Here is a 14,355-nt window from a genome sequence, read left to right as displayed (position 1 = left end):
AACTGAGCCCTTAACAGGGTTGAATTTGGTCGAATTGAGTACCCAATTCAGCCCTTGAAAATATGGCCAGCGGTGGCATCGCTTGGAAAGTAGTACCTCTGGATTCCTGGGCGGGGGTACCGCTGACAGTAGTGCTGCCAGCGATGGTATCACCGACAGTAGTACTGCCAGCGGTGGTACTGCCCTTATTCGATGATGGTACTACCCAGGGTCATATTAGCAATGGTAGTACCGCCCAGTAACGACAGTGGTACCACTAGTACCTCGGATTCCAATGATGTGACACTTTTTGGCTTCAATTTTGAAGTCATTGAGGCCTATAAAAATCTCATCATTTTCTATCGGCACGAAACAATTGGCTTAATCTTGAAGTCTCGAGTCTTAAAGTATTGTAAAAGTTAGAGTTCTCCTCATTCATCTCTTAGCTTTGTAACCATCCAAGAAAGAGGAGTGAGACTTATAAGGATTCATCTCCTAAACCCGAGAAAAGGAAAAAGCATTATAAAGAGGTGTTCGGTCTTCACCTATTAAAGGAAGGCCTTTAGTGTACGTCGGAGATCTTATCAGAGGAGGACTCTGAAAGTGGATGTAGGTCACATTGATCGAACCACTCTAAATCTGATTTGCATTTCGTTTTGAGCAATCTTCTTTAATTACAAATCATTTCATAGCAAATTGCTTCTTCTGCTCGTCTTGTTTTCACTACACTTACGTTTTCTTACGGTTTAAAGTTACTATATTTCCGAATCGATTTTTTTCGAATCTACAAAATATTTTCTAAAATTATAAAAGTTTTTCACTATACTAATTCATTCCCGATATATAGATTTCGAAACTTACTATCTCAGGAAAAATCGCCAAATTATGCAAGTATCAAGAAAAGTAGAATCCAATAGAGTGAGAAAAATAGTAATAAAAAATCAGAATAATTTAAAAAGAGATAAGCCGATTAAATTAGTCTTGAAAAGTAAAAAAATCACAGGAGGTTTAAGCTCTGAGTCTTTGGGATTCTAAATGTAATCCAATTCCTGGAATGGACCCCATGGGTCAGAACACCGATGAGGAGGAGAGCCACAGTAGAAAGAGAAAGCGTGCAAGACCAGAAGAAGACGACGAAGTGATTTCTTAGAGGTTTCATCGGCCCGGTAGCGGGATACGGAGGAGAAGAGAACAGCAGAAGAAAAGATCAGGTAGATTTCTCTGAGGTAATATTCTCTGTTCCTCTCCGATATTCTCATCTTTAGGTTTTCAATGATGATCTCGTTTCATCTACTTCAGATTTTTGTATTTGCCCTAATATTTCTTGTGGGCTGCTTTGGCCACTTTATGATCTTTTATGTGTGTTTTCTTGTTGTTGGACTCTGTAAAAAATCTGATTTTTAGAGTGTTCCTGGATTGGAAACCCTACTTCGGTTCCATGCAACTCTTTGTAATTAATGTGTTTGCTTCTCATGTGATTTATCTGGGTTTGGATAAAAAATGCTCCCTTTCGCAGCATGGACTAAATGTAGTGTTGGGTGATGCTTCAGTAAGTATTTTTAGCTCTTAGCATAAGCGATCTTTGAACACCTTGATCTTAAATGGCCGACAAGAAAGTATTTGTCTGTTCTGCGGCAAACTGTGGAAGCAGTTAGGATTTTAGCTTGCTATTGGCTTCAGTTTGAAGTTCCAACGAATGTGATCCTCTGTGATGCTTGCCATCAAGATCTGTTTTGTTTCCAATATTGTCGGGTGTGTCTGCTAACAGCCATGTATCTGTTTAAATGGCCTGTGATGAGTAATTTCAGTTTGCTGCGCCTGCATGTTTCAAGTTCAGAATCTATGCGAGTCCTAATTATAAGCGGCAAAGAGGGTTTTTGGGGTTTTTGTATCAAGGGCGTGGGTGGCATTTCTTGCCAATGTCATCTTTTACTTGATAAGCTATAATGGGTCAACATGGATGGTCTGATCCAGACTGGTTATAATTCTAGGGTAACTAGACAGTAATGCTTTCTCTCGTGTTAGAGTTGCTCCATGTATGGAGCTTTGTATATATATTCTTTTACATTGTTGTCAATCAATGTAGATGATCATTAAAGCTGACACCTTAGCTAGTCCTGTGAGGAGATTAATGATTAGCTTCCTTAAATAGCCAACTATGGAACCAACGATCTGGTTGGTTGGGCATGGTCTATTAGACTCAAAAAGCCTGAACATCAAAATTCATTTTTTAAGGAATATTTTGCATATTTATCGAACAAAAGCAAAACCAATAATGTAAAGATCACTCATGCTTGAATGGATGCTGTAAATCATTCCAATTAGTGATAAGAATTGTTATATGCATGACTACACAGATTTATCTTGTTTTAATTATTATGTGTTGGTCAAATGAAACTATGTTTCCATACTATTAAATGCTTTTTTAATATTAAATCTACTCAAGTCTTCTTTGATCTTCCTCTCTTCTGGCTATTGTGTTCTGAATTGACTCTCCCATGTCCAGAAAATTATGCATTCAGCATGTTTACCATGTTAAGGAAATCATGCTGGTAAATCCTTTATATTTAAGATTATAAAATTAACACAGGTGTGTGTGTTTTTTCTGTTTTGTTTTATGCTCACTTTGCTATCTTCCTCTGCGGTTAAGATATGGTGGGATAGCAACACTCCTGATTCATATGGTACTATGTTAATTTGAAGCTAAAATACCATGGTTCTTCAATATTCAAAACAGATTCTGCTCCATAAATATATTTTTCTTGTTCCATTGGACAATGTCTTATTTGAAGGATGCCATCTTAGGTTTCTGATTGAAGTGGATGGTTTTGAGTCCATTTGGGAGCGCTTATTTCTTGCAGTATTTATTCTCTATATTGCCAGTGTTAATTTCATCATGAGTTCCATTTCCCTAATTTGCTTCCTCTAATCTATGCAAGCAATCGCCATTTTTTTCTTCATGATATCTTGCTCAACAAACATTCTCATTATAATATGTAGCACATATTAGAAGCTTACATTTTGCAGTTTAGTGATTATTATGGATGAGGGTGGGCAGAGGGGGAATGGGAGATACAAGACTGACCAATACAAACCATCTCATGCACAGGTACTGCAGAAACTTTGCATATATATAGATATTTATTTATATATATGTATGTATGTATGTATGTATGTTCCCAACTTTGTTCTTTTCAAGCTGCCTGATGAATTTTTGTACTGATCAAATAGCAGAAAATGTGCTTTCATTTTAGTGATTGATTTATCTTTTAACAACATCATCTGAAGCACAGGACATTTTATCCTGTTATTACTATAAGGGGATGTCATGTTAGACAGCACAATGACATGTTTTCCTCCTTAATGCCAATTTGTCTGAAACCTTTGAGAAAAAAGCTGCCATTTTTTTGTTGTTTCTCTGTCAAGAGATAAAGTTACTGAAAAGGCATGTTCCTCTATTGTAATTATAAACAAATTAAACTATAATTTCTATTTTTTTGTGTCTTCCCTATACTAAAGCTTCATCAAAGTTTCTACCATTTTCATCTGGGTCATGAGATTGATCTGTTTTAGGTGCTTGGTTCTAGAAAACTAAGGTTAAACTCTTCCTTTTAAGAGCTTCCTTTGTTCTCCCGAACTTCAAATGTACATGCCATTTTGTGCTTGCCTTTCCTAAATTTTCGTTTCTCTAGTTTTATTTATCAAATTAAAGGCAGAAATTTTTAATTTTTCTTCTCTGCTAAATTGTGATGAAGATTTTTTATACATATCATATTGAAGTATGCCTAATAGACATTCGATCGCATCACTCCTTGGTGGCTTAAATTTCTCTTATTATTATGGTTTTTGGATGATGTCCTAGTGGATGGCACCTCAGCATCACCTGAAGGAAAACCAGACCATAAAACTCATCATGGCCGAACGCGACAAAGCTCTTCAAGAACGTGATCTTGCCATTTCTGAGAAAAAAACTGCTTTGGTTGAACAGGACATGGCATATCTCCAGCGGGATGCTGCAATTGCTGAGAGGAATAATGCCATTGTAGAACGTGACAATGCTATTGCATCTCTTGAATATGCACGTGAGAATGGCATGAGTGCTAGCTGTGGACCTGGATGCCCTTCTGGTCACCATGGATCTAAACACACGTACCACTACCACCACCAGCAGCATCTTCAGCATATCCATCCTCCATCACAACAGTTGGTAGATGCCTCTGGCCAAAAAAAGGATGCACAAGGTGAGATGTTTCCCATATCAGCTGCTTCAGAGACTGGAGTGAAGGCCCTGAAGGCCAAAAGGGGAGGGAAGGGGACCAAAGTCCAATCGTCTTCATTAAAGAAACCTAGGAAGAGTAAAAGGGGTGGAGGTGACAATTTGAGCAAGCAGGTCACGATTGCAAAGAAAGCTGGGGAGTGGAGAGGTGAAGTTGGAATAGGGGAGGATCTGACAAAGCAGGTTTCGATGGCAAAGCATCATGAGTGGAAGAGTCAAGACCTGGGCCTGAACCAGGTGGCATATGATGACACGACGATGCCGGTTCCTGTTTGCTCATGCACTGGGAAATACCGCCAATGCTACAAATGGGGGAATGGAGGATGGCAGTCTGCCTGTTGCACAATGACACTTTCCATGTACCCACTACCGGTGATGCCCAACAAGCGGCATGCCCGTGTTGGGGGGCGCAAGATGAGTGGAAGTGCATTCAGAAAGCTTCTAAGCAGGCTTGCATCAGAGGGCCATGATCTATCTCTACCAGTGGACCTGAGGGAACACTGGGCCAAGCATGGCACAAATCGGTACATTACTATCAAGTGAGGAAGACTGTTGGAGAAGGGAAGGGAAAGATGCCAAACACATTTATAACTTGAAATAGCCTCTGGTTGGTCTTTCTTTTCCCTTATATTGAAATTATAGTGTATGATTCAGGTCTAGTACTAAGAGGTGCAGTCTTCTGATGCTTGAGAGCTCAATTGTATCTGCCTATCCTGGAAGGAGATTTTTCTAAATGGATTCTGTTTCCTGATGGATTATACTGCATCATCTTATGTATATAGCTTGTGCTATTGATACTAATTGTGGTATCTTAGTCTTCCTATCTCCAGAGGAACATGATATGATTGAAAACTAGTTACCATGGAGAACTATCTTCCTGATGCTCTAACCTGGTCTATCAGTTGATAGATGGCGAGTCAAAGTAATGCTAAAGCATCAGAAACTTCTTTTCAGGTGGTATGTAAGGTGAAAGGTCTTTGAACTGTAGTTTAGTGGTCTACTACTGTCTGCTGCAGATGTTTATATGCATTCTTAATCTCCATTACTTCTTAACTGACCAATGAAAGCTTGAGGTTTAATGCAGGTGTATTAGATGGAATTTCTTTAGTATTCAAATTAATCATTAGGTTTTTCTATAAGCATGAGGAACTGTAATTGATTTCTACTTTTACATCAATTCTATACAATTTATTCAGGAAGTTTATTGATTCAGAAATCCCTGCTTGCAGTAAGTTAGTTCTACTTGATCATTGTCTAAATCTGGGCTTGAGTTTTTCTGCAGTTGCTGGAGTGGTGGTTTCTCATTCATGTGGAACGATGTAGGATGTTTATAGAGAGCCAATATGAGATTAGTAGATGAAGAAGTGTATCATTTGAGTGCAACAAAGATGCGTTTTGCATTGCGAATCACCAACTCTTCCGGCTGAGAGTATTCACCCCATTTGCAACAGTGAGGGCAGTGTGCTTCATTCGTGTTGAAGAAGATGAGGAGAGCGGCAATGGCGGTAGTGCAAAGGGGTTTGGTTTAAATGGTTAGATCAGTTTTGTTGCGTCGCAAATGTCTGACAGATGTGACGGAGATCAGGGTTTTGGACAACGAATCTGAACCGTCCAAGATCGGGGCACGTGCAATTCTCGATAGCCGGATCTAATTTTGGAACTGTTACGGGGTCGAGAACGGGCGAGGCGGCCTGAGAAGACTCGTGCCGCTTCATCGGGAGCCTTCCAAAACCTATCTGCCCTCGCAACGAAACTTCTTCCATGGAGTTCGCCTCCGCTGTCCTTCTTCCCGCCCCGCTCGCCTCGCTCCCCGCCGCTGCCGCCACTATCGCGGTTCCGATTTCGATCGCAGTCACCACTCCCACCACAGCTTGCTGAATCGTCTGGCTGCGAGGCAGGAATCCGATCCAGATCCCGAGCTCCTCTTCTTGGGGGTCTCCTTTTCCACCTACGAGAAGACCTTAATCGAATTGAAAGAACAGGATGACGCCGTCTTTATTGCTGATGAATCCGGCCCTTTCGTGGACCGACACAGAGGCAACGGCGGCGCTGAGGTTTAATGTCAAGTCTTTCTGTCCTCCAGCCGGTGCCTGCTACTGGTTATGCCCTTCTATTCTTGCTCGCCATCGAACTGGATTCCTTGATGTTTAGTTAATTTTTGGACTGGATTTTTGGTCAACACCCTTTAGCCTGAGGCCAATAGCTGGGATCTTTTTTCTCTTTTTATGATCAGTTAGATGCGTGGATGTAGATTTATTTATAATTTTATTTAATTATTCAAAATTGCAGTTTGCAAATGCTCATGCATGCTGATCCTTTCGGATCATTGAGTCACTGCTATATATGTGATTATGTTGCTGTTTTATCTGCTATTGCAAACACATAAACTTGTTCCTGGAACACCAATTTTTTGTAAGATTATGGCATCTTTAATCTAACACCATGGTGCATATGAATACAGTGCTGTATAAATATATGTGAGACTGATAAAATGACATTTGTATCACAGGATTTGGTCATCAGAATGGCATTTAGATTCAGTGATTCCCATTTCTAGTGTTTTGTTGGGTAATGGGACTCCGAGTCTCATTCTTGGGGGATTTCATCTGCCAATTGAGAGAATCTGAAATCTTGTGTGGCCAAATGCCATTGGGATCCCATGCTTTGCTTGTTTTGAGATAAGCTTTGTGTAAACTGACCATTATGTGCTAATTTCTGAGTTATCTATATCCAGGGCTAGAAGATGGAGATCTCTGATATCAGCTATGATTCCAAATATTCATCTTCCAATGCGCAGCCTAGAAGTTAAAAACAGGTTGGTTTTGCACCAGGAAGTTTGAAGCCTACACCATAACATGGTAGAAGTATATTTTAGTTTCCCTTTTTTGTTTTTCTCTGTAGTTGTTTCGATGAATTTTCTTTTATCTCTTACAGTGGCTAACTGTAAACCTGTGGAACAACTTGAGAATGGAAAGTCTTGTATTGACATGTGTTTTGCAATAAGCATTGTCAAGACAAGAAGAAACTCCAGTAATGCTATATTCTCTATGTCCATGTCATTGTCTTTTTTATTATTTTTCTTTTTCTATCCAACCTTTTAACTTTTCCCCTTGTTTGAATTGAGTTATTCTTACACCCATCACAAAACTCCAATGTGATACCCTCCTCTTTTTCATCATTTTCTGTTTTGGTCAACAATAACATTTTCTTGTCTATTACTACACTAATTTTGTTCTATTACTTTCTTTTTTGGTTAAATGCAATAAGCTAAATACTGTTCCACTGCCATCTCTAATTTGTTTTGACACTATTTCTGTTATTGTAGGACATCAGTTGATGACATTAAAAGCTTGCGATTGATCACAGCTGTCAAGACCCCATATTTGCCTGATGGGAGATTTGACCTTGAAGCTTATGACTCCCTTATCCACATGCAAATCATCAACGGTGCTGAAGGTGTCATAGTTGGGGGCACCACTGGAGAAGGCCATTTAATGAGCTGGGATGAACATATCATGCTCATTGGTCACACTGTCAACTGCTTTGGTACCTCAATAAGAGTTATCGGGAACACTGGAAGTAACTCAACAGGAGAAGCAATCCATGCAACTGAACAAGGTTTTGCTGTAGGGATGCATGCAGCTCTTCATATCAATCCTTATTATGGGAAGACATCCTTGGAGGGAATGGTCTCACATTTTGAGGCAGTTCTTTCTATGGGCCCAACTATCATATATAATGTGCCCTCAAGGACTGGACAGGATATTCCACCCTCGGTGATACACACGATCTCGCAGAATCCTAACATGGCAGGTGTCAAGGAGTGCATGGGAAATGATAGGATCAAAGGTTATGTAGATAAAGGGATTGTGATATGGAGTGGGAATGATGACGAATGTCATGATTCTAGGTGGGCATTTGGAGCAACTGGAGTCATATCTGTTGCTAGCAATCTTGTTCCAGGGTTGATGCATGAGCTCATGTTTCAAGGGAAAAATCCTTCATTGAACGCAAAGCTGATGCCTCTGATCAAATGGCTGTTCCAGGAGCCGAATCCCATCGGCCTTAACACTGCCCTTGCGCAGCTGGGAGTAATTAGGCCTGTGTTCAGGTTGCCCTATGTCCCTCTTCCTCGTGCAAGGAGACGTGAATTTGTACGCATCGTGGAGTCGCTTGGTCGTGAGAATTTCATTGGCGAAAAAGATGTTGAGTTTCTTGATGAAGACGACTTTATACTGGTAGGCAGGTACTGACAATACATGGTCCATTATCTCAAGTTTCTTCCCTTATAGTATGTAAGCCATTAATGGAGTAAAACTCTATGATCTATGATCAGAAAGCAAATAATCTAGCTGTCGTGCTTGTCAAAGTTTCCATATGGTATATATATAGTTGATTTGAGGTTCTTCTCTCTTTTTTCCTCATAGCCATCACAGAAAGCATTTAACAGTAATTTGGACTCTCCTAACCCAGCAAGCTATATAATTTCTTCTTCTAATGATCATTATGTTGGTTGTTGCTTTACAGATGTATGGACTCAAGAATGAGAGTAGTTTCCTATAACCATTGTGATAGAAATATTGGTTGAAGGGCCCGTGAGATTAATTGCATGTCTTCAGAAAGATTGACATCTGATTGCCCTATTGAAACTGCTCTTCTTTTAGAATATTGCGGAATGAGGAGTCCTTTTTGCCTTTGAAGTGGTACTGTTTGGTTTTAGAAATTAAAGTTTGTCAATTATAAATATGATCCTATCAGACCAATTTAATTGACATCTTCACAATTTCTGGCCTCAAAAATCAAAGTTTGTCCAAATTTAGAGGACAATTAGACTACGGTTATAAAAAAAAATTGTAAGAAAAGTAAGAAAATAACGCTAGGAGGATGGCTCGAACCTCTGAAAAATTAGGAAAAAGATTATAAACCTAATGAACAATTAGCCGATCAAAGATTATGGTCAATGGTGTATGATTACAAAATTAAATGTACAATTAGATAATGACTATAAAAAATAAATAAAAATCGAAGAATAAAGCTACAAGGAGGGCATGAACCTCCTCCCCCCCCCCCCCCCCCCACCCCAAAAAGAAATAATTAAGAAATATGATTTTGTAGATAAATCATGCTAGGAGGGTTGAACCTCCAAAATTTTAAGAAATATGATGAATGATTACAAAATTTATTGAACAATAGTCTAAAACATTAATATAATGAGTAAGATTGAACAAATGAATATTAGATGCAAAAAAGAATATAATCGATGCAAGCCCTATAATAACATGACGAATGCCATGCATGAAAATTGTAATTTGTCTTATCCATTTTGTTTATTGAGAATCTAATTTTTCATTCAATTTTTTAACCATACATCCATATTTCTTGATTTTTTTTTTTTTGAGGTTCAAGCCTTCCTTTTAGCATTATTTTCATTTTTAGTCTAATTACTCAAAGTATAATTATCCATTAATTTTTTTAACCATACATTATTAAACATAATCTTTGAGAGTCTAATTATTCATTAAATTTTTTGATCATACATCAATATTTCTTAATTTTTTTTTAGGCTCGAACCCTCCTTCTAGCACTATTTTTCAATTATTATTTGGATCCATCATATTTTAGTGAAAATAAAATAAAAGTAAATAGGAAAACTAAAGATGGTTTAGAATTTGAATAAATGAAAAAAATTATAAAATAGAAAAAGAGTGATATATGTCCATCTAAGTCTAAGTCAAACCTATTATAAAAATTTTAAATTATTTAGACCGATCCTTATATGCGATGCATTAATTTTTTTTTTTTTTGTCTTTCTATTTAGAAGATTAAATATCGAGAAATATTACATAGATCGAATATATTTTGATGAAAATAAAAAAAATACTTAGAAAATAAAAAAAAAATTAATAAATTGTTTAGATTCTGAATAAATCTAAAAAATTTCGAAAAAAATCTTTAAAATTAAAAATATAATAAATATTCTAATGCAATATTTTCTTAAAAAATTTAAAACATTTGGACTCATTCTTATATGTGACACATTGTTTTTGGTTTGATTCGAAAATAGTGTATCGGATATCAGGGTGTAATTTTTTCGAACCAATTTTTTACGATAAGTTATCGATTGAAAAGTTTAAAAGCTAAAAAAATTCTAAAGATCCATCATGTTTTGGATTTGGAAAAAAAAAAATCACAAACTATTCAGATTTTAAATAAATTATATAAAATAAAGAAAATCTCTAAAAATATAAAAAAAATTAATATATCTTTATCTATGTCCAATTTAAAGCTTTCATGAAAATTTTAGAGTATTTGGACCAACAATTATAAGTAACAGTGAGAGAGAAGATAATAGGAAAAGATCCATAGAAGTAATTGCGTAGCCATGTAATATCGAGCAACAGGAGTTTAAAAGATCCATAGAAATCGTTCCACCAGAACTGTGGGGTGCAAATAGCAGGACAAAAAATTACGTGTATCGTATGTTCTCAAAACAGCTGGACCGCCCATGAGATTGAGACTCGCAGTGGGTGGAGCCCACCGCGATCGACCAACCACGTATGTCACAACGATGACGATACGTGCAAGGTCAGGTCGAGCGTACCGGACCTATCCCAGATGGGGGACCACCATACGGGGCAAGACCAGGATCCGACCGACCGCCAGACGCCCGCCCATCCCTTAGCTTTGCTGTTTGACTTTGACTGTTCCCTCCACGAGCGAATCTTACAGAACCAAATTGGATTTACGTACGTTCGTTCGTCAACCAGCTCGCATAACTACACGCCTCACCAGTCTGCTTGGTAATTGACGGCAGTCGCGACGGTCCCACAAGTAAGACGAGTAATTAAAGAAGGGTTTTATCCAAAGAGTTACGAAAAATACAATTAACCAAAAGAGAATTGCACCCCTTCAATGTTAAAGAGTCTAATCCTAATCCTGATACTAATCGTCGTGACTGCTGTCGTCCTCGTCGTCGTCGTCGTCTTCCTCCTCTTCATCGTCCTCTACTGATTGTTGATGTCGGGGGCACTGCACGCCGGCCCCCGACATCAACTGTAACTCCTGCTTCCCTCCTGCGGCCGGTGTGCCCGCTAAGTCCATAGGGAGCACCGTGGCTGTGGAAATTGGCTGGGCCGACGCCAGATTGATAATCTGAGGCCCCTGCGGAAGCGCCCAGATCTGCGCCTGGTTCGATGGCGCCGCCGCCACGGCAGCCGAGGGTGGCACCATCCACAGCGCCCCCGGCTGTATCGCCATCGATCCCGTTGCACCGCCGCCTCCCCCCATCGCCCAGACCGGGATCACCGCTTGCGTCCCGCTCGCGCCCAAGGGGGCCAGTCCCGCCGGTATCGAGATGGTGCCGCCACCCGGCAGCAGCGGGTCTTGGAGGGGGAAGTAACCGGCGACGCTGCCCTCGCTTCGCGACGGTTGAAGCTTCTTCCGCCGCTTGTTGGGCGCATCTCCGCCGTCCGCTGCGGGGGCGGATGTAGAGGTCAGCGGCGCAGAGGACGACGCCTCGGTGGGAATCTGGAGCGTCCCGCCGACGTTGGTAGCGATGGCGGGGACGGTACCGGTGCCGGTGGCGGCAATGATCGCCGGCTCCGCCTGCTCGAGGAGCCATTTTATGGTCTCGCCATCGGATTTGTGACCAAGCTCGCGCGTCAACTGGAAGATCCGAGCGGCGCAGGCCGCCGGCATCCGGACCCGCCGGCCCCGGCCCTCCACCTTGGTGTGCCGGTCCTTATTCCGTGATGCTGGTCGCCGAAGGATCTGGAACGCCCCCAACCCCATCATCTCCATCGGCTCGGGTTTGGGAACGATGAACCGATGGACGGGTATAATACCGGGCGGCGGCGCAGATGCCACCGGTCGACCGCTAACGCTTCCGCCACCGCTAGGCCGGGAGTCGGTCTTCCCTTCTAGCTTCCGGGAATCCATACTTCCTCGTCACCGTCCCTGCACACGGAGAGCTCGTCCTCTTTTCCCCTCCGCGCTGTCCAAAGAATCAATCACGATACCAACAAAACCCTAAGAAACCCACCGCGCCTCTTTATCTTATCATCCACCACCACTAAACGGCGAATCCGAGTCCTATTCCAACTGGACCCCGCTTCTATTGCACCTTCCACCGTCGGATCGCGATCTGGCCCACGCGTGTTGTCTCGGTCTTCGCCCGAAAGGGTTAGTTCTGGGATTTGGCACCGTCGGTCCTTTCCCAGGCTCCGCAATTCCTGTAATGCATCCGTGCCACTCCTTCCCTTCTTGGATCCATAGGGCTGGCCCCACTGCTGCCCTCTTGAATACATCTCGTCTCATTTACGCGGGCATGGGGCCCCCTTTCCGGGAATTTGGGCCCCGTCCCTTGTTAAAACTGCAACTGGAATACACTTAATCTCCTGTCACATCGACCCCAGAACGTACCCACCTTTTATTGGATTTAAGCGTGGCCCACCAGTGGGTTCCGCGTTTTCCAGCATGGGCAATCCATCGGGAATGGTTGGTCACGAGACATCTCGCGTGACGAAAGCTGTTGGGAGGCTCGTGAGGCCGGGTCCCTTGTCGTGGTGCTCTCAGTCGACAGCCAGAGAGGAGGGTCCCACGAGCCGTGGTGGGTTCCACCCGTGGAGCGCGTGGCTCGTCGGCCATCGCCGTCGGGTTCGCGGAGCCCCTCCCGCGGTGGTCCCCGGCTCCAGGCATCGCTCACGCGGGCGGGTGGACCGAGGCGGCCCCCACTTGAGCGGAGGACGCGCGTCAGGGGCGACGTCGATCGTGGGATTTAAAGGCGCGGTGGACCAGGGGCGGGACGCAGAGCCGGGTCCCATCCCCGCGAGGGGTACGCGTCGGTGAGGGCGTCAACATCCGCGATCGGTCGGTCGAGGACGGTGGGTACAAACACCTGGAGCCAACCGGGTATGCGACCACCGTCCGATATAGAATTGGATTGGGCCTCCACCATCATCGGCGTCAGAAGCTGGGGTCCAGTTTGATATTGGGCACGTTAAATTTGCCTTCGGTGCGTCCCGCATAAAGGGAACGTTTGGATTTGATGAAAAGGGTGGGTAGGCTGTGCAATGAGGACAAATGAGCTTCGAGGTTAACCAAGCAAGCGTTTAGATTAATGGCCTTTGATACGGCATGTTTTTGGAACCGGACAGGTCACCGCTGACATCACACGCCAAGTCAGAATTGTATCGAGAAGCTGTTCCACATATCCCGTCCCGAAAGCTCAAGCGATGCCATCTGACGTTGTTATGCACATCCCGGACACGATCGGTCAGAAGTCCCGTCCCACCCCTCGAGGGTCAACGACCACACGCTATCGACCTTTATACAATAGTATAAAACCCCTGGTCGACCTCCGACCAAGGGGGGATAGACATAAAAAAAATAATTCACCCCACACTGACTTGTTCGTCGGAGGGGCCACAACCGTGGATCACCCGACGAGGGCTATTTTTTGCAAGCGGACGACCGCCCGCGAGCGACGAGCGTCTCAACCTGGGAATCACCATCCAGTGTACGAGGACGAGCTGTCAACCACCCCGAAGATAAAAAAAAGTCATGGCTCATCATAAACGGCACCCGGATCGACAGACTGAGGAACGCTGATCAATACCCCGTCGCGAGGGCCCGATCAACCTAGGCGTCCAGCTCAGCCAACAAAAGACTTCCAATATCGACCCGTGAACTAAGCCTTGTTGACTCATCAGTCACGGTATATCTGTTCATTAACCACAAACACTTATTTGCTGGAGAAGAGAAATTTCATGCAAAAACTTTGAGATGCCTAATGGATGGAAAAAGGACTCATAAAGAGTGTCATTCAATTCTTAGTTTAGTTGTCCTTATCATGAGGACGTCCATTATTGTTGTCCCATGGGAACATAACTGTTCGACAACCGCCAAATGAGTGAGAAATAAAGCAAATCAAGTCCTTTGGAGCACAGTTATTGACACAAATCAATCCAACGACCAGCATCTCCTGCTACCTTGTCACGTATTAGGGTATCTGCCTTCAACCTCTGGTTTTGTATCTTAACTCCCTTGTACCTACAGAGATAACATTCCAATTAAAGCCAGAAGAGAATCTACCATGAACA

The 14,355-nt window shown here is 42.3% G+C and overlaps 3 protein-coding genes across 7 annotated transcripts; 2 read left to right on the top strand and 1 right to left on the bottom strand.

The window, feature by feature from the left end:
* Nucleotides 1-1,051: 1,051 nt before the first annotated feature.
* Nucleotides 1,052-5,064, top strand: LOC135581431 (barley B recombinant-like protein D). Of its 4 annotated transcripts, none has more exons than XM_065181525.1 (3): nucleotides 1,052-1,205; nucleotides 3,007-3,088; nucleotides 3,842-5,064. In XM_065181525.1, the coding sequence occupies exons 2-3, from the start codon at nucleotides 3,020-3,022 to the stop codon at nucleotides 4,796-4,798; spliced, it is 1,026 nt and encodes a 341-aa protein (XP_065037597.1). In that variant the 5' UTR covers nucleotides 1,052-1,205; nucleotides 3,007-3,019; the 3' UTR covers nucleotides 4,799-5,064. The 4 variants fall into 4 exon arrangements, with proteins under 4 accessions (XP_065037597.1, XP_065037599.1, XP_065037600.1 ...); XM_065181527.1 differs by having other exon boundaries at nucleotides 1,054-1,205; nucleotides 3,012-3,088; XM_065181526.1 differs by having other exon boundaries at nucleotides 1,084-1,190.
* A 151-nt stretch (nucleotides 5,065-5,215) lies between these two features.
* On the top strand, nucleotides 5,216-8,661 carry LOC135672953 (4-hydroxy-tetrahydrodipicolinate synthase, chloroplastic-like). Of its 2 annotated transcripts, none has more exons than XM_065181524.1 (3): nucleotides 5,216-6,309; nucleotides 6,990-7,070; nucleotides 7,581-8,661. In XM_065181524.1, the coding sequence occupies exons 1-3, from the start codon at nucleotides 6,239-6,241 to the stop codon at nucleotides 8,506-8,508; spliced, it is 1,080 nt and encodes a 359-aa protein (XP_065037596.1). In that variant the 5' UTR covers nucleotides 5,216-6,238; the 3' UTR covers nucleotides 8,509-8,661. The 2 variants fall into 2 exon arrangements, with proteins under 2 accessions (XP_065037596.1, XP_065037595.1); XM_065181523.1 differs by having other exon boundaries at nucleotides 5,216-6,354.
* Nucleotides 8,662-11,096: 2,435 nt separating this feature from the next.
* Nucleotides 11,097-12,288, bottom strand: LOC135672952 (transcription factor PCF2-like). Its single transcript, XM_065181522.1, has one exon. It carries the CDS (start codon nucleotides 12,191-12,193, stop codon nucleotides 11,198-11,200), a length of 996 nt encoding a protein of 331 aa, XP_065037594.1. The 5' UTR covers nucleotides 12,194-12,288; the 3' UTR covers nucleotides 11,097-11,197.
* Between the last annotated feature and the right edge of the window lie 2,067 nt (nucleotides 12,289-14,355).

The sequence above is a fragment of the Musa acuminata genome, chromosome BXJ1-5 (assembly GCF_036884655.1).
Source record: "Musa acuminata AAA Group cultivar baxijiao chromosome BXJ1-5, Cavendish_Baxijiao_AAA, whole genome shotgun sequence".
Taxonomy (NCBI): Eukaryota; Viridiplantae; Streptophyta; class Magnoliopsida; order Zingiberales; family Musaceae; genus Musa; species Musa acuminata.
This window is presented reverse-complemented; position numbering and strand designations above follow the sequence as displayed.